At 36.1% G+C, this 25,591-nt stretch overlaps 1 protein-coding gene across 12 annotated transcripts in view; it reads left to right on the top strand.

The window, feature by feature from the left end:
- MLIP (muscular LMNA interacting protein) overlaps nucleotides 1-25,591 on the top strand; it is a 270,604-nt gene that overhangs the window by 234,479 nt on the left and 10,534 nt on the right. For all 12 annotated transcript variants that reach the window (XM_012441573.3, XM_012441581.2, XM_012441586.2 and 9 more), the window contains one exon: nucleotides 40-243. In XM_012441573.3, coding sequence (XP_012296996.2) covers nucleotides 40-243 — 204 coding nt within the window. The remainder of the gene's footprint in view (nucleotides 1-39; nucleotides 244-25,591) is intronic.

Raw genomic sequence — 25,591 nt, 5'->3', positions numbered from 1 at the left:
TACACTAACATCCTCTTATGCCTTTCTTCTTCCCCCCAGGGTATGACAGTCCCTCCCAAGCCTGTCTCGCTCCATCCTTTATATCAGACTAAACTCTATCCTCCTGCTAAGTCCCTGCTGCATCCACAGACCCTCTCACATGGTGACTGTCTTGCCCCAGGACCTTTCAGTCATCTGTCCTTCTCCCTGAGTGATGAACAGGAGGATTCTCACACCCTCCTCAGTCACAACGCATGCAACAAGGTGAGAACTCCCCAAAATGGAAATTATTCTGTGCTGTGATCCTTCATTATGCTTGACTTTTAAAACTTAAATGTGGAGGAAACTTATATGTTAGGAATATTTAAATATTAAATATTTGAATGTATTAAGAATATTAAGTATTTGCCTGAAAGCACATTATCTTAAAAGCAGATAATTGACCTTGGGAAATAATAAAAATTTATTTTTTTTTCCAAAGTAATTCCCTGATCTGTATTCTTTATTGTTTCATGTTCTTTCCTATGAGGCAAATTCCAGGACATTTTTCAAAATCTCACAAAATGCCCTTAATTTATATTCTAGTCTTAGTTCAGTATTCTTAAAAAGCTTCTTTAAATTACAGTGTCTTGATGAGGAGGCACTTACAGTCAATGGGCAAAAAAAAGACTTAAAATTACTGTGGGTACCTGCAAAATAATATTCACATTTTACTTTAAAATGTACCTATGCACTTCATTGTGTATAGTAATGGAATGTGTAAAAAACAATGAAGTGTTTTGCACCTGAAATGTGTGTGTGTGTGTCTTTCTGTCTGTCTGTGTATGTATGATATAAAACAAGTAAAAATATTTATAGTTGACTTTGGAATTCAATCATAAATGTTTTCTAGGAACAAGCAGTTAAAATAAACTACATGGAGCTTACATATAAATTCCCTTTGCTCTTTGGTGTATTACCATAATGGCATCCTGGCTAGTACAGAGGCTCAGACCCTGAAAATTTCCTAAAATAATTTACTGGTTAAACTTTAATTAAATCTTTTTGTAAAATTCAAAATCCTGTTTCAAAGCATTTATTCTACAAGTAATCTATATCCAATTAAATATATCTCTATACTTAGAAATCAACCAAGATTATCTTTCAGAATATAGCTGGATAATAGCCCTTAGAGCCTGAGACATTTTTTAAAGGAAAAAAATGTTAATAAACCCTGTCTAAATGCAAACAATCATCTAAAAAGCAAACACTATTATATAAGGAAAAATAGATTTTTAAATTTAATAGCTTCTATAACAATTAATGATCAATTTTGAATTAAATTTTAAAATATTAAGTTTGTTTGCCAATAAATGTTTCAGGAAAACATTCAATGTGACATTTTTCTGACCTTTGTTTGTGTCCCACTCTTGTTCTAGAAAATAAGTATATGAGATAAAGTATATTTTAAAAATGATTTTATATATTTGAAATTCTTTCTGATTTAATATTTGCCAAGAGCCATGAAATCCATTTAGTTGAGTTAATAATTCTGATAATAATGTTACCATTTTCTTATAAATTGTCATCTATAATAAGATTGTGATTTATAGATATCAATTACATGATATAGCTCATTTTTTGATATTTTAATGGTGTTTTCTGGACTGTTCAGCAAGGATAGACGCTATTTCATCCATATTTCAGCCTTTGTTTGGTCAGACTGAGAAGAACAAAAGCTGTATGAAATTGGAAATCTATTTTCAGTCCATGCAATCCTCATAATAGATTTTGTCTTTCCGAGTGTGAGATTTAGTGATACTGAATAAAGAACCATTCATAACCAAAATAATAATAGTAATAATAATAAGATGGTAATACAACATTTTAAATGATTCCATTCAATTGCTTAGTCTTGAATCTGTATTGCCTTATTAAAGCATATATGAGTTACCAATTTGATATCTATGTTGGGTCAATAGCATACTAATTTATCAGGATTTTTTCTTTTTACTTGAAATAACTTAATGCCTTTAATTGTAAGACACAATCTATTATCTAAATTAACTTTTCTCCAATACCCTAATATCATTCCCAAGTCTGACTTTACAGCTTTGCCTACTGGCTCATCTCCAAACTGAAATCTTCCCAGCCCTCCCTCTGGAGAACATGCTGAACTTGTCTTACCAATTTTTAGAGTTCCTCTTCAACTGGCCTACAGTAGGTGTTCAACAGATTTTATTCTTTTTTTTTTTTGCTGAGTCTGTAGTGAGCACTCTTCTAAATTTTCATCAAATTTCTCATGTCCTAAATCTTCACCCTAATCCCTCCCTCACTTTTTTACTTTCAAGATGGAAGTTTATAACTGAGTGCATCATATCTTATAAAGATGCTCAAGTACTTTCTTTTCATCCTGGAATAAAACAGTAAAGCTGCCTTCTTTACTTCCTTGCAGCCTCATGAAGAAAGTCATTCCTATTACTTTCTTTTCTTTTTTTTTATTATACTTTAAGTTCTGGGATACATGTGCAGAACGTGCAGGTTTGTTACATAGACATGTGCCATGGTGGTTTGCTGCAAGGAAATAAATAGCTAATCTATATTAGCTATTTCTCCTAGTGCTTCCTGCCCAGCCCCCTACCTCCTGACAGGCCCTAGTGTATGATGTTCCTCTCCTTGTGTCCATGTGTTTTCATTGTTCAACTCCCACTTATGAGTGAGAACATGTAGTGTTTGGTTTTCTGTTCCTGTGTTAGTTTTCTGAAAATGATGGTTTCCAGATTTATCTATGTCCCTGCAAAGGACATGAACTCATCCTTTTTATGGCTGCGTAATATTCCATGTTGTGTATGTGCCACATTTTCTTTATCTAGTCTGTCATTGATGGGCATTTGGGTTGGTTCCAAGTCTTTGCTATTGTGAACAGTGCTGCAATAAACATACATGTGCATGGGTCTTTATAGTAGAATGCTTTATAATCCTTTGGGTGTATACCCAGTAATGGGATTGCTGGGTCAAATGTTCTAGATCCTTCAGGAATCACCACACTGTCTTCCACAATGGTTGAACTAATTTACACTCCCAACAGCAGTGTAAATGTGTTTCTATTTCTCCACATCCTCTCCAGCATCTGTTGTTTCCTGACTTTTTAATTATCACCATTCTAACTGGCATGAGATGATATCTCATTGTGATATTGATTTGCATTTCTCCAATGACCAGCGATGATGAGTTTTTTTCATATGTTTCTGGCTACATAAATGTCTTCTTTTGGGAAGTGTCTGTTCAGATCCTTCACCCACTTTTTGATGTTTTTTTTTCTTGTAAATTTGTTTAAGTTCCTTGTAGATTTTGGATACTGGCCCTTTGTCAGATGAACAGATTGCAAAAATTCTTTAATCCTTGAAAGTGAGATAGCCCAGTGGGTAAGATGATGATACTAGTCTCTTTGTCTGAGTTTATTTCTTGACCCAACCCTTTTTAGGTGGTCATGTTGGGCAAGTCATTTAGCCTCTGAATGCCTCCATTTACTCATTTTTAAAATGGAAATGATAATAGTACCTCCCTTATTGGAATATTATGAAAATAAAATTGATGAATAGGTGTAAAAGTGCCTGAAGATAACAAAAACATATACAAGTAAGATCTTATTATCACTAAGCTTTCTGGAATTGTCATTCCTTCTCCTCTCCTAAATCTTCTTCCATTGTTTCTCCATTGAATGCCTTCCCTTTATATGCAGAAGCCTAAAAAACAAAACAATACTAAAGGAGCACTTCATCCTTTTCCTTGATGATGCTGCAAATCTATCAGTTTGAAAATTTTCTTTCTCTCAAAGTGGTCAATAGTCACTGTCTCCATTCCCTTTCTATAAACTCACTTTTTAGCGCATTTTTGAAAGCTTCTGACTTTCACCTCTACCACTTTACTGAATTGCTCTTTCAAGGGTAAACTGGTTGTCAGCAATTCAGCCAAATTTCCTCAGCCCTCTCTCTCTTTTATTCTTCTGTACCAATTGACACAGTTGATCATTTCTTCTTGTATTTCTCTTACTCTGCTCTTGGGATAATATGCACATTCTAACTCCCTGACTGCTCCTTTTGCTTTCTTTGTGGACACTTCTTGCTTCTCTACCTCATCTTTCTAATTGCCTCACTTCAGCTATTCACCCACTCACAGGCCTTAATGATTATCTTCGTACTGTTAAGTCTCAAATTCACACTTCCCTTTGTACTTCTCCACTGAGATTCAGTTTCATATCTGTAGCTGATTGCTCATCATTTCCCCGAGGATGTTATATTGTCACCTCAAACTCATCAAAGTAGTTCTGCACTGGTTTTCCTACTTCCGTCATTAAAACCACAATTTTCAGTCCCCAAACTCAAAACTTGATTTATCTGTTATGCATTATACTTTTTCTGCTATGTCCTTATATTGAGTCATTCACCAAGTAGAATTCATTCTTACGTTTTCTCACACTAGTCTTTATTATTCTTATTTTACTTTACTTAAACTGATTTTCTTATTTTCCTCTAGGCATGCTTTGGGAATGCCTTACTGTTCTACTCGTTCATTTATTTTCCCATGTAAAATACTCTTCTGTGTTCTCCTTACTTACACCAACCGTTCTCGTACTTTAAGACTGTGTTAAATTATTCCGCTTCTTCTGTGACATTTCTCCATACATCAATACTCAAAGTGACTGGTTTTCTCCTTTTAATTTCTACTCTTTTCCTGTGCCAAGGCATCTCATGCATATTTTAGGTTATCTTGTATTTATTTGTTGTACTTGTCTTGGTATCTATCTAGGGTGTGATGTAATATGCTATTTCCCACCTTATACGCAAGGTAGTAAATGTATTAATGATGAACAATTTCTACAATTACCTTTTTCACTAAGAGACCCAGATGTTTGAATTATTATGATTATTTCTATTTCAAGTAAAGACTAAATCTGAGTCAAGTTATGGATTTACCGGTTTATTTAGAATAGTTTCACTTAGTTGAGGATATTTCTTTTATTGAAGGCTTATGGAGTGTGTTGGCATGGGAGCATACGTAGGGTGGGGTTATGGAGGCAGGGTGCATCTGACCTTTGCCTGTGGTGTTCTCATTTCTTTCTGTTATACAACCATGAGTTGTAGAATACATGGTTACATCCCTTTTTCTTCACTTGCATGGCATGTCCTTATCAACTGTTAATCAGCTACTTCTGTGCCCCTACAGCTTACATGGGAGAACTTTGTTACCTGCTTGCTGGGAACAAGGTGAACTTTGTGAAGCTATCTCAGAACCATCCTCTTGGATACCCTATATATCTTTCTCTGTTCTTCTGTTCATGTCCTCTTTTCCATAGGAAACTTCAAAACAGTTCATATTTGTGAGTTCATCTACTCACTAAAATTTGTTTGTAACCCCAAATCAACACTCACTGTGTTTGCTCTTCTAGTCATTTGTGGGCATTCACAGAACAGGGAGAAATTTGAATCCTCAGTGTTCCCAGCTGAGGTTGAACAAGGCAATGCTCTGCTTTCTTGCTGTCATGCTGTAAACAACTGTCCTTTTTGTGATCTCTCTGGCATCATGTTTTTGTTTGCATCTCTTTGTATTTTGTTGGTTTTTTTGCTGTTTAAAATGGCCCCTAAGCATAGTGTTAAAGGGTTTTCTAATGTTCCTAGGCACAAGAAGGCTGTGATGTGTCTTAAAGAGAAAATAAGTATGGCAGATAAACTTCTTTTAGGCTTGAGTTATAGTGCTGTTGACCATGAGTTTGTTGTTAGCAAATTAAAAATATATTAAATATATATCTTTAAACAGAAACACTCATAAAACAGGTTATTTATTGATTGCTTAATGACAACGTAACCAGAGACTTGGAATAACCTAATCCCGGTTTCCCCCAGGAGAAACGGTTGGGTATTCATGAATTCCATTCTCATGGAAGCTTTAAGGACATAGCTGCTGTGAATAATGAGGATGATTGTACCTTTGTTTGGTTTTCTCTGAGAAGACTGTCACCTATGAGTAGTTATTTGGGGATGTGGTTCCAGAAAATGCCAATTAGGAGAGTGGGGATGGAGCCAAAGAGGAGAGTCATCTAATAATGAGTATGTGAGCAAGCAGGTGACCGCTGTGGGGGACTGGAGCTTTATATTGCTGGGGAACTCTGGGAGCTGCTGTAGGGACACACAGCTCAGAGTTCTGCTCTCTGAGGGGTGGAGGAGGGAAATTTTGGCAGTCAGTTGGGGAGAAGGGGTGGGGCAGCATTAATCCCCAAAAAGAGATCTGAGGCAAAGAAAAGTAAAAGCAGGTAGTTTGACGTTCAGAGGATGGTTGCCGCTAAAATGTTAAGAACTAAGAGGATATATGTGGCTTAGTGATTTATATTATATGAATGTCCATATATATATTCATGACATGTTATTTTTATGATCTAATGTTGAAGTCCAGGTTCCTGTAGATCAAAATTTTGGCTGCTAAAACTTAAGAGGGCTGAGTGTGGTCGCTCATGCCTGTTTCCCAACAATTTGGGAAGCCAGGGTGGGAGGAGCGTTTGAGCCCAGGAGCCAGAGACCAGCCTGGACAACATAGGGAGACTTTGTCTCAACAACAACAACAAATTATCTGGGCATGGTTTCATGCACCTGTGGTCCCAGCTACTCAGGGGTTGAGATGGGAGGATTGTTTGAGCCCGGGAAGTTGAGGCTGCACGGAGCCGTGATTGTGCCGCTACACTCTGGGCTGCACAACAGAGTGAGATCCTGTCACAGAAAAACAAACAAAAGCAAAACAAAAGTCTGAAGGGTATTCTCTGTTTTTGATGTGTTATGCCTTGGGCTATGTATATTACTGAAATAAGAAAGGGTACAGAGGAAAGATGTCTCTGGGTGTTTGGGTTACTATTTTAAAATTGTATCTAATCTACTATTGTCATTTTGTCCATTTTTCCTCCATTTTACAATGCATTTTTTTAATCTTCAAAGGAAGCAAAGTACTATGAACAACACACATGTTTATGTCTAGATTAAGGCCTACTGAAGTCCATTTTCTATTTTTAAAAATTCAGCTCATTTAGAAAAGTAATATTCCTCCTAGGCATCACGAATACGTGGCCACATGTGTCTCAGCTTACTTACCTGGCCCTGAGGTGAGAAAACACACACACATAAAGTACCTAGAAAGCTTAGCACTGTCCCTGACTTTTCTTCTTTCTCCGTTCATTCCCTGTCTCATTTCTTCTATCTTCTACTCTCATAATTGGCGAGATATACCTCTCTTTTTAAATCACCCTAAAATTACAATTCTTCTGGCTTATTTTCAACATTCCCGCTTAATTACTCAGTTTTACGCACTTTGTTCTCTTCTCTTATCCCAACTACATTTTCTCCCTTTTATTTAGCACAGCCATGTAGACAGGAAGATATTATGCCTTGTTGTTTTCTCCCTTGAGTCTCTACTTTGCCAGTTTGCACCAGCAAACAAACCAGAAACAACACATGGCCAATCTATGAATAGAAACCAGAGGAGTGAGGACTAAGTCTTCACTCAGGATGACTTTTCTGATCTGTTGGCAGAAGCAAGGCTGAGATTTCCTAAGCAAGAAGGCACTATTTACAGTGAAAGCTTGAGAAATTTTACAAGCAGAAATAGGATCTTTATAGACAGAGAGACAGCTTTAAAGCCCCAGGAGAAAATTCACAGCCATCCTTGAGGATATTTTCTCTTTCATTTAAAAAAATATATATATTTTGGTACCAAGTTTGTGACCATGCAGCCATTTTATTTAACTTTTAGTTTTCTAAAAATGCATGATTTTTGTGTGTTGTCTGTAACCATACACAATTTTATTTCAAGTCTGCTTCTGTCTCATGAAAGAGACAAGTATGGCGGATTTCTTCACATGTCTGTAGATTCTCCCCTTTCTTCCACTGCTATTTGATTCTATTGTATGTTTTTATGCAAGGGCTAGTTCTAGATTTCTCTAGCCTTTCCACTGGAATATTTCAGTATTTATCTCTGGAGTAGTCTCTTGAAAAATCCCTTCCACTATAGTTTTTACTTCATAGCTAGAGAGTCTCCTACCTCTCCATTCTTCTCACCCAGAACCCCTTAAACGGAGCACTCTCACTTGCAGACCCCAGGCTGCTGTCATTGCTAGAGGTCCGGGCCTGACCTTTAAGATCTCTCATATAGACAGGAAAATGTATATTCCTGTGTAGATGATCATGTGTTCTGATCAGTCTGGGCCATTTAAATATATATGAATAGAAACATTATAATATTTTTTTTCCTATTTTTTGAAGAATTTTATTTTTTAAGTAGTGTTTTGAGACTGGGCACAGTGGCTCATGCCTGTAATCCCAGCACTTTGGGAGGCCCAGGCAGGTGGATCATTTGGTCAGGAGTTCAAGACCAGCCTGACCAACATGGTGAAACCCCGTCTCTACTAAAAATACAAAAAATTAGATGGGAATGGTGGTACATGCCTGTAGTCCCAGCTACTAGGGAGGCTGAGGCAGGAGAATCACTTGGACCCAGGAGATGGAGGTTGCAGTGAGCCAAGACTGTACTATTGCACTCCAGCCTGGGTGACAGAGCGAGATTCCAACTAAAAAAAAAAAAAAAGTAGTGTTTTGAAAAGAAATATTTATGTCTACCACTATAATAAACCATTCCAGTCAATAAATATTTTAAAAATTATATGATTTCGATATGTGTAGTGCTCCCTCTTTTTATCAGAAGTATCCTGTTTGATCAGTAAGTATAAAGTCACTCTACTTATAGTGAAATGCAAATTAAAATTCATCTGCAGAGTCTATTTGTAATAAGACGTCAGTTGCTGAATTTTGTAGAATCAATGATTGTTTTATGCCTATATTTGAGAAAGTAATTCAAACTCTTCTTTAACTTTCTGTGAAATGACAAACAACAACAACAAAATAGAATCTCTATTATAGAATTGTTACCAGGATCAAATGATACATGAAAGTAAAACGGTCACATTCCTACTTAAGTATTCAGCTTTATACATTTTTTAGCATTTAGCTATTATAGTAGAATTTTGGTGTTGGAGTGAAGGAACAATCCATCAGTATAACCAGTAGGCCATTACTCTCATCTTAAATACCTTTTTCCTTTTATTACAGCCTTTATTTTATTGCTTTTTGATTTATTCACTTATGTATTTCCTTTAATTCCCATTTCTCGCTCTTCTTTCCTTTCTGCCCCAGAGAATATTCTAAAGTATGTGATGTTTTATATCTGTGTGTGCATTTTCTTTCAAAAGTTGCTTTGTTACTTTGTGTGCATATAACATAATTTATGTAAATGTTACTGTGCCACACATTTCACTCTGTTCCTGCGGGTTTCTGTCTCTTTAGCTGTAATAGTAGGACATTTAGTTTGGTTTCAAAATCCTAACTCTATGACTCAGACTGGACTGGTTGCTTCAGAATTACCTGGGGAGCTTTAGAAAAGTGCAGATTCCCTACTTACAACTTAAAAAATTTAGAAATCTCAAGAACTGGGTGACCTCAGAGTTTTTACCTCATGAAAACTCTATGCTTCCCCTATAATAACAAATGTTTCCTCTTTTGCCTTTTAAATTCTCTAATGATTCAGCAAGAAAATTAATTTCCTTATAAAAAACTTTAAAAAGAAAACTATATTGACATGTTTATAAGTACTAAATTATAATTATTTTTTTCATATAACTCCTAGTAAGTAAAAGGAAATATAATTGTTATTTATATAGAGAGATTATATGTATATATATTGTAATATATATAGTACATGCTGTAATATATCTAGTATATTAGCATAGGATTTTTTGTTAGAATAAGTTATAAAATATAGGGTTTACCTGTTAATCAAAATTGTCCCCATGTGCTTGTAACATTTACAGATGGGCCTGAGGGTTTACACATTCAGTATTTGTAGACTTACTGAATCAGAAGGTATATAGTCTTTTCTGGTATGATACTTCAGTTATTAAAAGTCCTTTCTCTTTGAAAAAATACCATACCCATCAACATATGCTTTCTTATGATTTACTTATTTAAAAAAATTAAAGTGCCTTTTTCATAAAAAGAGATTTTAAATTATAACGATTCTTTATATAATTATGCTTTTCCTAAAAATGAACTTTTATAATACATTTTATTTACTTATAATACATTTTACCTTTATTACATGTCAACAAAATATTTACTGATCATTTTTTCTTAGCCTTTTTTCTAAGCAGCTGATCTTGAGATTGTAGATTAAGAATAAAGAAGGAATATAAGTTGTCTGAAATGAAAAAGGGGGAGAAGAGTGAGCAAATGGATGTATTTTTAGTCCAATTATATGCATTATTTCTATCTTCTCTATGTAAAGAATCACTTCACTTATAATAAGGCAAGGGTGGATCATCTATTAGAATAGTGAGGAAGACTTCCTAGCAAAATGTATTTTGAGAGAAATTAGGGGTTGGCATAACTACTCTGGAACGTCTGGTGAGTTTTCATGGTGGTCTGATGTTGTGTGAATGAGGTAGGAGGACAGAGAAAGGAAAGAAACTTTCATATCCAGAATGGGCAGGTGGGAGAGGCCCCATTCACAAACTGTCTTTAGCCTGCTTTCTAGACCATGAGCATTCTCTTCTTAAACTCCTTGGACATTTCACCCTATAAAGGTTGATTTTCCTTGCTCATTTCGTTCTTCTATTTATTTATTTTCAAATTTAGTCCAGGTGTAAAGTTTATATTGTTAACATTATTGAGAGCATGTAAATGGGTATTATCGTTGCATTGCTACTCAGAGAATTGACCATATGAATCTGCAGAAATCCAGTAAAAACTAAAACATTAATATTATAGGTGTATTTTTAAGCATGGGTTGATTTTTAGTAGCTCCTTTGAAAGATTTTTTTTCCTGAGGTTTCTTCTGATATTTTAACAAAGATCAAGCAACAACAGTTAATAGAGATTGTGACTTATCTGGAGAAAGGAAAATCTGAAGTAATTCTGACCTTCCCCTACTGCTTCAAAGGCTGAGAGGGCTTTGAAATAACAATTTATTTTTCTAATATATGCTGTAAATATTTAAATCTAAAGATGTGAAAAATCTTTTATGAGTATACATTAAGAATAAAGAAACAGCTCTTTGAGATAAGCAGTTTGCAATTGTACATAGCTTCAAAATTAGAAAAATGAACATTAAGTAATTTGGTTCAAGGTTACCAAAACCTTGACTAACTAATAGCCTAATTCCTTACTAAAAACAAAAATCATAGATTTTGCAACATTTTTGTTACAACATAAAGTATGGGAACTCAGGAGTCTGGAAGTTGGCAAAACACAATTATTTATTCATTTCATAAAGATGTACTGAATATCTGTTAGGTGCAAAGCACTGTGTTTGTGCTGGTCATGCTGGAAAGCCAGCAGACAGGGACATGAGGGGCCTTTGCCAGGTCCTTATTTTCTACATAGGGAAAACAGAAATTAAAGAAGAAAAAAAATCAATACTTAGTGATAACTGTTAGAACTGCCATGCAAAAGACATCTGAGCAGGTATGAGTATGTATATATATATCAGAGGTCCTGATCCAGTCTGATGAATCTGGAAAGACTTAATGAGAACATGGCGTTGCATCTGAGACCTGAAAAGAGGTGAAAGTTTGGGGTGGGCTGGGCATTCCAGCTAGAGGCGGGCAGCAAGCATAGACAGAAAGAAAAAGAACAGGACAAACTTGAGAAAATGAAAGCAGGGCATAGCATTGAAGAAGCAACTGGTATCAGAAATTATAATGTGAAGTTAGCAACAATTAAGGTTATTAGATAGCTTGCACATTCCTGAGCATAGTGAGTTATCTGAACTGGGGGCGGTGGGGGGCGAGAAAGGGGAGCGGGGAAGCAGGGAATGAATGAAGGAGCCACTGAAATTTTATAAGAAATGTATTTAGAAAAGGTAGAGAACATGCCACTTACTTCACATCAGCATTTTATTTAGATTTTAAAACAATCATAAAGTAGGGTTTATTCTTTCTTTTACATATGAAGAAACTGAGGCTCAGAAACTATAAGTAATTTGTAAAAAATTTTGTAGATTAGCTTAAAAGCTGATGCTTAATTGATTTTCTTTGAGACACCTCCCTAAAATCTATCAATAAAGCAGCATTACCACCTTCACCATCACTACCACCCAGGAATCACGCACAGGCTTCCATTTGGTCAAACACAGCACCATATATGTAAATCAGGTCTAGAACTAACTGCTGAGGCTATCTGACTTCCTTCAGTCTACATATAAGAAAAGTGAAGCCCAGAGATGCAAAGTGACATACCCAAGGTCATGGCATGAGTTACTGGCAGAGCCTGGGTTGATGAATTTCACAATGCTTTTCACATTTCATCTCCAGGTTCCAACATTCTTTTGGCAGAACTTTCCACTTTCCAAAGGTTAGTGGCTGAGAGAACCACTAAACATCTAATAATCTGACAAAATTGTACTGAGGAAGCCACATTTATTGAAAAAGGTCATCTTGAATTTTGGAGGGAAAAACATCCCTCAAACCTCCTCATTAATAATGTCTGTTTGTGTTCTAACCATATGTATCATTAGAAATCTTTCTGTGTGAATAAACCAAGGTAATTTATTTTCATTCATCATAGAAATCAACAGCTTTGCTTTCAATTGTAAAATGTTTCTGACAGGTTTTAAAAATAATGGAGATTAGATAACTATTAAGATGATTTAAAACATAAAATATTTGAGATTGTTGGAACTGGAAAAAAGACTTTATCAAACTTAAAATGAATTTTAAAATCTGTTTTAATTAAGAGTTTTCAGGAAACCAAAACATGTTCAATATTTGACGATGACAAATTGTTTTCAAAACGAATGAATTTGTTTAATACATCCACAAAGAACATTCTACTCAAAAATGACTAAATGCAAATTAATTGGAGTTTTAACATTAAAAAATGAAGGTCAATGAGCAGATATTTTAAGAGAAGCAGTTTTGCAAAGAAGTATCAATCATTTTTAGCTAGGTTCTCCACTAGAGGGCAAAAAGAGCATTTCAACACAATACATGCCTTAATGACAGGCTGAAATTTGAAACTGGGCATGTTTCTGGTTATCTAATTGCCAGTCATTATTCTTAAAGTGTAATTAACTTAATCATAAAACAGTTGACTTTTAAATTTTTTCCAGGAAACTGAGAACAATCAATTTCTTATTTATATTTCTCTTTTTGGCTTAATCTTAGTAGCAAGAACACCCGCCCCTGAGCTCATGTGTTGTCGGGGATTCTCCATTGTAACATTTTTAAATAAAATCATTTTAAAAATTAGGAATTTGATAATAGGAAAGAGATGTAGGTAGACAGGATAACATTTTTAGTGAAGAAAAGTATACTTTGAGAAACATGATTTTTAAAGCTTTTGTAAAATGACATGCTAGCCCTTGGAATTTATTGACTATGCTTGTATTTTATGGGCATAGAGAAAACAAACTGCCATCCATTTGCACCTTGTTCCGATGGATGCTCTAAGGGACAATAAGCTCTCTGTATTTCACCACACACATCTGCCACCTGTTCCTTCTCCTTTATGTGCTATTTTAGATCAAGTTCCTTAAAAGCAGAGCCTGAGATGGGGGTTCAGGTATTGGTGATTTATTGAGGGAGCATTTTTCAGAAAAGCATCCTGAAAGGAAGGAAGTGAATTCAAATTGAGAAGGGCAAAGAGCTGAGCAAATGTGGCTTCAGGTCAAGGCCAGCCTTGGCCTAATTCACAGGGAGAAGGCTCTAGAGAATAAATTGCAAAGTTATCCACACCTGAGGCAAAGGAGCTACCCTTTTATGCCCTTTATCAGTCAGTCATTGGTTAAGGGCAGTAGGATGGCGGAGAGTCAGGTAACTTAGGGTTAGGACAATAGTCTCAGGTGAGCTAATGCTCTGTAGCAGGAGGCAGCTGTGTCTGTGAGCCATGCATTATTAACCCTGAAATATAATGAAAACCAGGACAGACTCATTTTATATTTGCAAATTGAGTTTTTAAAATATATATTTTGTCAACCTCTGAACATAATTGCTTATCTGGCCTTCTTGAAAAGCTTGTTTTTTTAAAAAAGTTTCTTTAGGTTGAACCACATGAAATTGCCATTATTCATTCGTTCTTTACCTACACAAATATCAAATTCATCAACTTCATATAGTTCAACCTAATTTTCTTATTGCTTTAATGTATTTTGTGATCCTTCTACTTATCCCATACAACAAAATCTACTTTCACCGTGTAGTATTTGCACAGTTGAGGAGTCTCTTATTTTGAAACTTCAGGGTAAATTTTTCTATGTTGCTTTATCTTGCCTAATGTGACCACGGTTTTACTTCTTTCACTAAAATATGAACATAAAATTCTTTCAGATTACTGAATTTGTTGAGGTTTACCCATGTGTGACTGATGAAAGCACAACTCAGACTTTTGATTTGCAGCCATCAAATAATGATAACCCATTTGCCTTCATATAAGCCATATGTTCCGTAAGTTCTGTGAATTAAATGGAAATCTCTTTTGGTGAACAAGGATATGATGGTGAGGTTGGATCATTCCTCAGGTTTTATAAAAATATTTATTTAGCCACCATTGAGCATTAAACACTTTCTTAGCTTTATGAAGGCATTCAAATGAAGTGTAAGACCACGACTTGCTTTCAAAGCATTAGAAGTCAAACACTGGAAAATCTTAATACTTTGAGGCTCTATTTTTAGAAATATATATTTATGATACTCTTATTTTCTGGTTCGTTGATTTTATAACCAGTACATAATATCTTCTTTTTGTCCCTTACAGCATTTCTTCTTGAATTCCATTTTTAAGATAATAAAATTACTATTCAAGTTTTAGTTTGGTTCATATTGGAGAGACAAATCTTTTTCCTACTTTGATTTTCAACTTTGTATGACTTTTACTTGTGCGCATGTCTCTTATTGGCCAGATATTTTCTAATTTTGATTTTTTTTAATCTTGAGAGATTTCTCTTAATACCTGAGATTATCTCATTACATAACCTCAATTCTGCCACATTATTACATTTTTGATAACTTATCTGTTATCTCTGCTTTCCAGTTTTTTTATTGGAAAGGTGTAGTTTTAATTTACTGGTTTAAGATGTATTCAACCCTGTTTTGTTGTTGATTGTCCTTAAGTCCATATTCATGTTTATATGCCTGTATCAATATCTGTATCTTCTTCTAGTAAGAGAAGTCCATTTGGTCCCTCCCATTACCTCCCATCATATGGATCTTGTTCAATTCTAGGTGTTTATTACTGGCATATTATGGTTATAGTTTCTTTCTTTCCTTTTCATAGTAACGAATGGTTTGTTTTTATGGCAACAACATGCTTAATCAAATTGTTTTATTACCCTTCCTTTCCATATTTCCTGTAGCATCTTCCTGTATGTCTTCCTCTTTCTATTTAAGTCCTTGATCCAAGAAAGATTTTTTTTTTTTAATTGTATTTGGGCTCTGGGGTACATGTACACATCCTACATCCTGCATCCTGCAGGACTGTTGCATATGTACATACATGCCATCGTAGTTTGCTGTCTGCATTCCCCACCCCCTTCCCCCCACCATCCACTACATCAGGCATTTCACCTAGTGTTATCCAAGAAAGTTTTAAAGACAGGTTTCTATTTAGCAAATATTCTAAGGCCTTGAATGCCTGAGAATATATTTTATGAATCCATATTTGAATGACCTTTTAACCATTTATAAAATCCCAGGTGATATCGTGTGCAACTTTGCCAGTATTATGAATATTTTTCTTCTAATTCTCAAAAGATCCCACTCTGGGATGGCTGAAACCTACTGACAGTGGAGAGTTTTTTCCTGAGGGCTTCTTGGCAATCAGTAAATACCTCACTTATTTTATCATTGGAAGTTTGAATAAAGAACCACCATAGCTGGTAGTTTGTGGTTCTAGAAAGAACATAGCTGGTAGTAAAACAAGACAGATTTTCCAGAAGGAAGATTTTGGACTTTATCAGGTGGCTCAGAAATGGCCACAATCTAAGACCAAGTTGTAGTGCCTAGCAGGACCATATAGTTAGACCATGTAGGGCAAGGAGTGGAGATGGAAGGAAAACGCTGACAGTTGAAAAGTATTATATATAAAGGAGATGTTAAAGGGTCGGGAAAAGCTTACATAATTTTGAAGTGTATTTGAAACAATGCATAGTAAAGTGTGGGAATGGAGGAATGTGGCCCAGTGCCGGGAAGATGAGGCTGGCAGGCACCATATAGAAAGAAGCCCTTGTGTTACCTATAGACATACAGTCCTTAGCTTATCTGCCTGCCAACCAATCACGTACCCTTTCCCTCCTCAACCAACTCTCGGCCCCCACATCCTTAGTGATGCTCTTGGGGTTTACTGTTAGGGGAAAGTAGAATGGGATCTGGTAGGGGGTCTAAGGTGAGAGGGGATGGCTTGACCCTATCAATCACAGTCATACCTATTTCTTTCCTTAAAACTCTTCCAAATCCTTGCAGCACACCAATTAACATCTATTGATATTACACCTGGGATCTGGGATAGATTTCCTGCAACTTGGATGTAACTGGTGGCAAATTAGGAAGACCTTGGATGGGAATAAGGCACGGGCAGGAATCCAAAAATATTTATGAAGTTGACAGTATTAATATACAGCTGTTTATATTCTATTCTATATCACACTGGAATAAAAGGTACAATATGCCTAATCTATAGGAGAGAAAGAACAGAGGGAGAAAAATATTCCACCAATACTTTCTTTTGTGAAGAAACAGACATTTGATTTGTGATTGTACTAGACTAGTATGATATTGAAAACAATTGAAAATGATGTTTTGCCTGTAGTATTAAGTAATGAATTGTTCTCTTAAAGGATAGACAAAAAGAGCAACAAATATGCTTCCTTGTTGATTTCAGTTTCAGTTTCAGGAAGTTGTTTTGAGTCCTAAAATGGTGTTAGGAAACATGTTTTGCTCTGTTTTCATTATAACCTGGGAGCTGTGCACTGAAAAAAAGTGAATGGTGTAGTTAATCCCCTTAGGGAAGTGGTTTTCTAGCTGAGAAAGAACAACTTTAGATGAAAAATGTAAGTCAACAATAGGATGTGGTATTTATTTTTAAACAGGCTGGACTTATAATAATGGAGAGAAAAAAAATTCCATTACACTGTCCTCTAGAAAGTGGTCTTTGGAAGAAGAAATTCTAACATGCCCTAAGTCTTTCTTTCTTGGGATGGAAGAGGAAAGGCCAAGAATAAAGATAGTATAATTTAGGAGTTTTCAGCAATATTTCAGATCTATTACAAATATCAGGACAGAAAATTCTTATGTTTTCTTATAAGTGTTCTTAAAATTGAGACTCTAATATAACAATATTAATGACCAGCATTCAGCAGTGAGTGTTTGCTGGGCTTATAAAACAATTAACATGCATTTCAACAGAATATATCAATTAACATGTATTATCAAGTGAACGTGTAAGAACCCAGGGAATACACAAAAGAATGTTGTGAAGCTCAATAGTGTTTGTAACAGTTCATGCAAGGAATAAATGAGCAGAGCTAAGAACTGATATTAAGGATTCCAGTTAAGATTGAGGAGTTCATTTTACCATCCCCACTGGCATCACTTCTACCTCAGTGTGACTCAGTGCAGGAGATGCCATAGAGGAAGGCCTTTTTTTTTTTTTTTTTCTAAGACAGAATCGTTTATCAATCAATAGCTTTTTTGCTTAATCATCATGGAGCCAATGAATTATCCAAGTAAAACAGGAACTGAAACTCATCTATTTAGGGCTCAGACTTTAAAGATGAAAAAACTAAAGCTCAGACACAAAGTGATTTTCCCCAGGTCACACAGGGAATTAGTGAGATAGACAAACTTGTGAACGTTTGGACATCACCACAAATAGATACTCTACATTTAAATTCTAAAAATAAATATTTATACTACTGAATTTTTGCAATTTCTTTTAACTATTTGGCCTAATACAGATTAAAACTTTAAGACATATAACCAATTCTTTTTTTGATACAAGAAGCATGTTTCTAACTATTATTGAGAGCAGCTTTTTCCACATAGCACATATTATGAACTGGCCTTATTAAAGAAAAACATTAAAGAACTACAAACCACTGCTCATCGAAATAAGAGAGGACACAAACAGATGGAGAAACATTCCATGTTCATGGTTAGGAAGAATCAATATCGTGAAAATGGCCATACTGCCCAAAGTAATTTACAGATTCAACGCTATCCCCATCAAGCTACCAATGACCTTCTTCACAGAACTGTAAAAAACCACCTTAAACTTCATATCGAACCAAAAGAGAGCCCGCATAGCCAAGTCAATTCTAAGCAAAAAGAACAAAGCGGGAGGCATCACACTACCAGACATCAAACTCTACTACAAGGCTACAGTAATCAAAACAGCATGGTACTGGTACCAAAACAGAGATATAGACCAATGGAACAGAACAGAGGCATCGGAGGCAACACAACATATCTACAACCATGCGATCTTTGACAAACCTGATAAAAACAAGCAATGGGGAAAGGATTCCCTGTTCAATAAGTGGTGTTGGGAAAACTGGCTAGCCATATGCAGAAAGCAGAAACTCGACCCCTTCCTGACACCTTACACTAAAATTGACTCGAGATGGATTAAAGACTTAAACATAAGACCTAACGCCATAAAAACCCTAGAAGGAAACCTAGGCAAAACCATTCAGGACATAGATGTAGGCAAGGACTTTATGACCAAAACACCAAAAGCATTGGCAACAAAAGCCAAAATAGACAAATGGGACCTAATCAAACTCCACAGATTCTGCACGGCGAAAGAAACAGTCAATAGAGTGAATCGGCAACCAACAGAATGGGAAAAAATTTTTGCAGCCTACCCATCTGACAAAGGGCTGATATCTAGAATTTACAACGAACTAAAACAGATTTACAAGAAAAAAACAAACAAGCCCATTCAAAAATGGGCGAAGGATATGAACAGATACTTTACAAAAGAAGACACACATGAGGCCAACAAGCATATGAAAAAATGCTCATCATCACTGGTCATTACAGAAATGCAAATCAAAACTACATTGAGATACCATCTCACGCCAGTTAGAATGGCGATCATTAAAAAATCTGGAGACAACAGATGCTGGAGAGGATGTGGAGAAATAGGAACACTTTTACACTGTTGGTGGGGGGTGTAAATTAGTTCAACCATTGTGGAAGACAGTTTGGCGATTCCTCAAGGACCTAGAAATAGAAATTCCATTTGACCCAGCAATCCCATTACTGGGTATATATCCAAAGGATTATAAATCGTTCTACTATAAGGACACATGCACACGAATGTTCATTGCAGCACAGTTTACAATAGCAAAGACCTGGAACCAACCCAAATGCCCATCGATGATAGACTGGACAGGAAAAATGTGGCACATATACACCATGGAATATTATGCAGCCATCAAAAACGATGAGTTTGCGTCCTTTGTAGGGACACAGATAAACCTGGAAACCATCATTCTCAGCAAACTGACACAAGACCAGAAAATCAAACATCGCATGTTCTCACTCATAGGCGGGTATTGAATAATGGGAACACATGGACACAGGGAGGGGAGCACTATACACTGGGGTCTGTTGGTGGGGAGTGGAGGAGGCAGCGGGGGGTGGGGAGTTGGGGAGGGATAGCATGGGGAGAAATGCCAGATATAGGTGAAGGGGAGGAAGGCAGCAAATCACACTGCCACGTATGCACCTATGCAACAACCTTGCATGTTTTTCACATGTACCCCAAAACCTAAAATGCAATTAAAAAAAAAAAAAAAAAGAAAAACATCAGAGCATTGCCCACGTTTTATTCCAGGGTGTAGAATTGTGAGTAGTAAAAGCAATCAACTAGTGTTTGGTGCACAACTGCTAGGATATGATGAGATCTATTCTCAACCAGCTTGCAGTCTTTTGAGGAAAAGAGAAAAACTTATATATACTTTTTACTTTTATTTTAAATTCAGGGGTACCTGTGCAGGTTTGTTACATAGGTAAATGTATATTAAGGGGATTTATCATACAGATTATTAGCCAGGTATTAAGCCTAGTATTCACTAGTTGATTTTCCTGATCTTTTCCCTCTTCCCACCCTCTGATAGGCCCCAGTGTCTGTTTTCCTCTGTGTGTCCATGTGCTCTCATTATTTAGCTCCCACTTACAAGTAAGAACATGTGGTATTTGGTTGTCTGTTCCTGTGTTATAGTTTGCGAAGGATGATGTGGCCAAGAATCATATGATTAAAAAGCCCAGCATCACTGATCATTAGAGAAATGCAAATCAAAACCACAATGAGATACCATCTCACACCAGTCAGAATGGCTATTATTAAAAAGTCAAAAAATAATAGATTCTGGTGGGGTTGTGGAGCAGAAGAAATGCTTATACACTGTTGGTGGGAGTGCAAATTAGTTCAACCATGTGGAAGACAGTGTGGAGATTCCTCAAAGACCTAGAGACAGAAATACCTTTTGACCCAGCAACCCCATTACTGGGTATATACCCAAAGGAATATAAATCATTCTGTTATAAAGACACATGCATGAGTATGTTCATTGCAGCACTATTCACAATTTCAGAGACATGGAATCAACCCAAATGCCCATCAATGATAGACTGTATGAAGAAAGTTTGGTACATATATACCATGGAATACTATGTAGCCATAAGAAGGAATGAGATCCTGTCCTTTGCAGGAAAACTCATATTTAACAGTGTTCATTCATTTAATAAGCATTTTCAAGGGCTTACAGATGACTCTGAAGTGAAGTTGATGCATACAGATTCCTCACAGTAATTCTCTGTCCTCGGTTCCTGACATCTCTCTCTCACTCATTTTACCTATCCACACTGAATTTTCTCCCTCTCTTTCAGTCAGCCCAATTGTGAGTTATTTCTTCTCAGCAACTAGTTCCATATGCACTCATAATGCCTCCTGTTCCTATGAGGTGGCATCCCTGGGATTTCAGCCTCTTGGAAAAATATTCCTTTATCCTTTTAGTTCAGCTTAGATTCATTTATTATGAACTGTGATAGGACTCAGTACTTGTACTTCCTAACACATTATTTGTGTTTGTACCTATATATTCCTGATTATAGAATTACTATCTGTCTCTCCTGCTAGACTGTACTCTTCAAGGCAGGGTGACAATGTCTGTTTACTGATTGTTACATCTCTAACTTCTAGCCAAAGGTCAGAGGTTACCTATTATCATGATTATGTAAATCATGATAATACATGATTTACATAATCATGATAATAGGTAACCTCTGACTTTTGGCCCCTCATAGTAGGAATGGTGGGGGCTATGTTCATATGGATATCTTTAGCTTCATCTAAAAGGCACAGGCTACTGTCCAGAGTCACATAATTGCAAGATTAGTGTTGGAAGATTTGAACAGTTCAAGAGAAACCAGAAATACACAACTGCATATATAATCTGTGGACTTAAACACTGACAACTAAATTTAATTCTTTTTAAAGCAAAAGAAATATGAGGATCAAATAGAACTCCCTTGTGTGGTAGCTCTACTCGAAGGGTCTCCAGTTTACAGAATCTCATGCAAAGGAGGATACCTTTTAGGAATTCAGTTAATACTTCCTAAGGCTTTACTAATTCAGAATTTTTTAATTTTACAAGTCAGAAAACTCTTTTCTGAAGCCATCTAATTCTTCCCTTCTTTCATTAATTTATTCATTCAATACTCATTCAGTCTCTACTCTGTGCTGGCTGGGTCGTATGCCAAGTACAGACCAACTAACCATGAGTTCATTTTACACGTAATCTATGACTTCCAAAGGCTTCTAGTCTCATAATGACAACATTATACTTATGAAACAGACAGTATTCTGTGTGGGTATTGCTACAATAATTTGTGATGTCCACTTTTGAGGGAGAGTCTTAAGAAGGTTATGCTCTCTTCGTAGTTCACAAATCTAAGTGGAGAGACAGAAGCAGAAGGTACAGATGACTGCAGACAAATGGTGTGAAGGAGGTTTACAAGAGGATATGGTTGAACATAAAAGCAATCCCGAAAAAGTGAATTCTGGATGGAATGTATGGCACTGGTGGTGATTTTAAAATGTTAAAACTTCTTGTAACACTCCCTCAGCTTCACAATTTCTGGCAGTCCAGAAAACATATCTTATCTCCACTCAAGAAGAGGGGACTGTTTCACAAAAGCTAAAGCTCTAAATTCCATTTCTTGTGTACATTAAAGAATTAACTGATTTAATGACATTTTGTATATTTTTTTTTTTCTAGTTGTTACATTCTCATTTCTTCAGTTGGTGTGAGGGGATTTTCTCTCTTTGCGGGAGTTGTTTATATTACCTTATGAGAGGCAGTGATGTATATGAGAAAGCCCCATAGTGGTAACAAACACTTCACAAGGCTTTATGTTAGTTTAGTGGCAGCTGTGACCAGCAGTGTAATGAAAATCAACTGAATGTTTTATTCAAATGTGTTTATCCAACAGTGATGAGTGAACAAAAGTCAAGTTAATCTCTTATATAGTATCTAGGATTGGATTTTCTATCCAGGATAAAAGTATGCTTTGTCCCATTTCACCTGAACTTTCTATTCATTCATCTTTCCATGTTGAATAATGCTCAGATGCTAACATTAGTAACATTTTAGTTATTTTTTCCTTTGGCGCAACATAGTAGTTTGTTTTTCACAATGTTTACCATCAAGTATGCCAGCTTGGATGACTCTCTCTGCCCTGTAATACTCATCTACTCTCTGCATAGCAAGCCATTCACCTATGTAGAACTTGTTTTAATGCTTAGTTTCACTGTTTGCATTCTGACTGGCAGATTTTTCACACTATGTGTTATTGTCCTCACCATTTGACATCTCTAGTCCTCATGCATTACAAAGTCTCTGTATTCAGCAGAGATTTTAGCATTCATTGTTTCTCTCTGTTCTCAGTTTTTCTTCCTTAGTCAACAAAATAGCAATATATCTACTCTCTGCTTCTTTGTTCATCCTAGAAAGTAGGAAGCCTAGAGTTACCCAGAAAACTTGAGTGTCTTCTATTCTCTGAGTTGATATTTTTATTCAAATCTTCCGTCCCTCCTCTCCTCTCCTCTCCTCTCTTTCCCTTCCTTTTTCCCTTCCCCTCCCCTCCCTTCCCCTCTTCTCCCCTCCCTACTTTCCTGCCCTACTGCCACTTCTGGCATGCATTATTTAAATATCTTCCAATCCACATATTTCCATATTTTGTACATTAGCCACATGACTTTTTTGAAATGAAAATCTGACCACACATGTCCCCTACTTAAAATACTTGAAGGACTTCTCACTGCCTAAGAGGATTAAGCTCAAACTCCTCATCTGACATATAAGTTCCATTGTACTGTGTCTCCTTGTGGCCTTTCATGGAGACACCAGCCATCACTGAGATCTTCTGGTCTCTAAATGGGACATCCTTGACTTCAGTGCCTGGCTTTTCCCTTTGCTAAATGTCATAGTCATACTCCATTCCCTTCCGCTGTCTCTCTGTCTGTCTTCCCTGCTTCCTTTTACTGCATATCTTCCCATGGGTGTATTGCCACATCACACTTGCTTTGAGAGCACAGTCTCTTACACTCTCAGGCTAGATTCAAGCATGGCTGTTCCACTTACTACTTTTGGGCCTTGAACAAGTTATTTTACCTCTCAGTGCTTTAGTTTCTTCATCTGTGAAACAGGGTATTACTAGTGCTCACCTTACAAGGTTATTGTGAAAACTAAATGAATAAACCCATATGAAGAATTTATTATGTGAGTATGTAATAAATTATTATGACTAAATCCATAAATTTTCACATCACATTAATATCACATTTTTAGTCAGCTTAAGAATATTAAAAAGGCAAACCTGTGACAAAAGATCATAAACAGAAGAAAGCATTCCAAAGCTAAATATAAATGATTTGAGGATTACCAATTAATTAGGATCAGTCATTTTCGGTTATCTTTCATTGATTAGGATAATCAACAGATAGTTTTTGAAATTCAAGATTAAAATAAAATGGATTAAAATTACTGAATACCTGTATTGGAAAGGAAGAATGGAATATAAAAATAGGCATCCCATAATGACTCAATTGCTTTTCTAATACCAGTTGAGTGCTTTAATGGGATATGACCAAGATTTTAAAATTTCAAGATGATTCTTCTTTTCTGTTTTAGGAGATTAGGAGGTTGGACATTTGACATTGTACAAACTCTGATGATTCACATAAATATTGTACTACTTAACCTAGGTGTACTAGTGACTATGCTATTTCCAGTATCAATCACTTGGATTCGAAGTTTGAGGCAGTATCTAGAGTCTGACCCTAAGTCATACTTAGGATCTCAGGAGACTTTGATGAACAGGTGAAAGGAGGTGCTTCCAGATGCTTTCTGGAATGCTATTTAGATTTCTAGTTGGCTCTAGGGCCAGATCATACTTCTATTTAAAGGGTCTCAGGCAGCTAGAAAGAGTCCTGTTGCTATGATACCCAAAGGATTTTATAGTTGGTAACAGAGTGTAAGGCCTTGGATTTGATGAACTTTAAACAAAAACTGGTTCCATCCTTGAATGTCTGTTGGAGTGAAGGGAAACCTGAGGAAATGTCAGGTGGAGATCTCCTTGGCCTCCCTAGCAGCCAAAGTAAGAGTCTTACCTAAGGCAGGCTATATTACTGGCCTCCTCCAAATTGCTCTGGAGGATTAAGAGCTAGTCTTTGTCCACAGAATTTTTTGCCCAAGCAAGACCCTGTTGAAAGTGAAAGGGGTCCAATCATTTCAATAGCCAGGGTTTGCCCAGGACAATGGCAGAAATAAGAAATGTTCCTGGTGAACTGGATCTGTGGTTATTCTAAAACTGGAGCTAGGATAAATGGTTAATACCAAAAAAGGGTAAACAGATTTCATTACAAATGTTTGCTCTCCCCTTCTCGGTATGTGTCTTAGTTTGTCTCTCTCTCTTTCTTGCGTATTGATGACTTTCTTCTATCTTATGAAGTTTATGTGTAGCTCTCAGAAGACCCGTGCAATAATAAAAATTCCCACATTAGAATTCTCACATTAAGAAAAGAACTTCTCTTCTGTTAAAGTGTCACTATGATATAAATTACATTATAATAGCATCACCTGGTGAGATTGCAATGTTTATGAAGTTCCTGTATATTGAGATTATTAATAGTCACAATAAAGCACAATATTTTACATTTCCAGTAAGAACTGTCTGTAGATACATGTACATTTACTGTGGATCTGGACTTGATTTGTTGCTGTTGCTTTGGAGCTTTTCAATTAGAGGCCTATATGTGAGGGGTAAAACATAAGTTTAACTTTGTTTCCTCTCTGTGAAATCTGTTAGTGCATTTTGACAATTCCTTCATTAAATACATAATTAATGAGAGTCTATGCTATATGCTAAGCACTGTTAGAGTTGATGTGTGACACAAAAGTAAGAAAGATGTGGTCTTATACTTAAAGTACTCACCCTCTGCCAAAATATCTTCCTTTGTCTTTTAGTGACAATTGAATC

This window comes from Aotus nancymaae, unplaced genomic scaffold (assembly GCF_030222135.1).
Source record: "Aotus nancymaae isolate 86718 unplaced genomic scaffold, 86718_ANA_hifiasm-v0.15.2.pri h1tg000040l, whole genome shotgun sequence".
NCBI lineage: Eukaryota > Metazoa > Chordata > Mammalia > Primates > Aotidae > Aotus > Aotus nancymaae.
The sequence above is the reverse complement of the archived record's forward strand: the minus strand, read 5'-3'. Positions and strand labels throughout refer to the sequence as shown.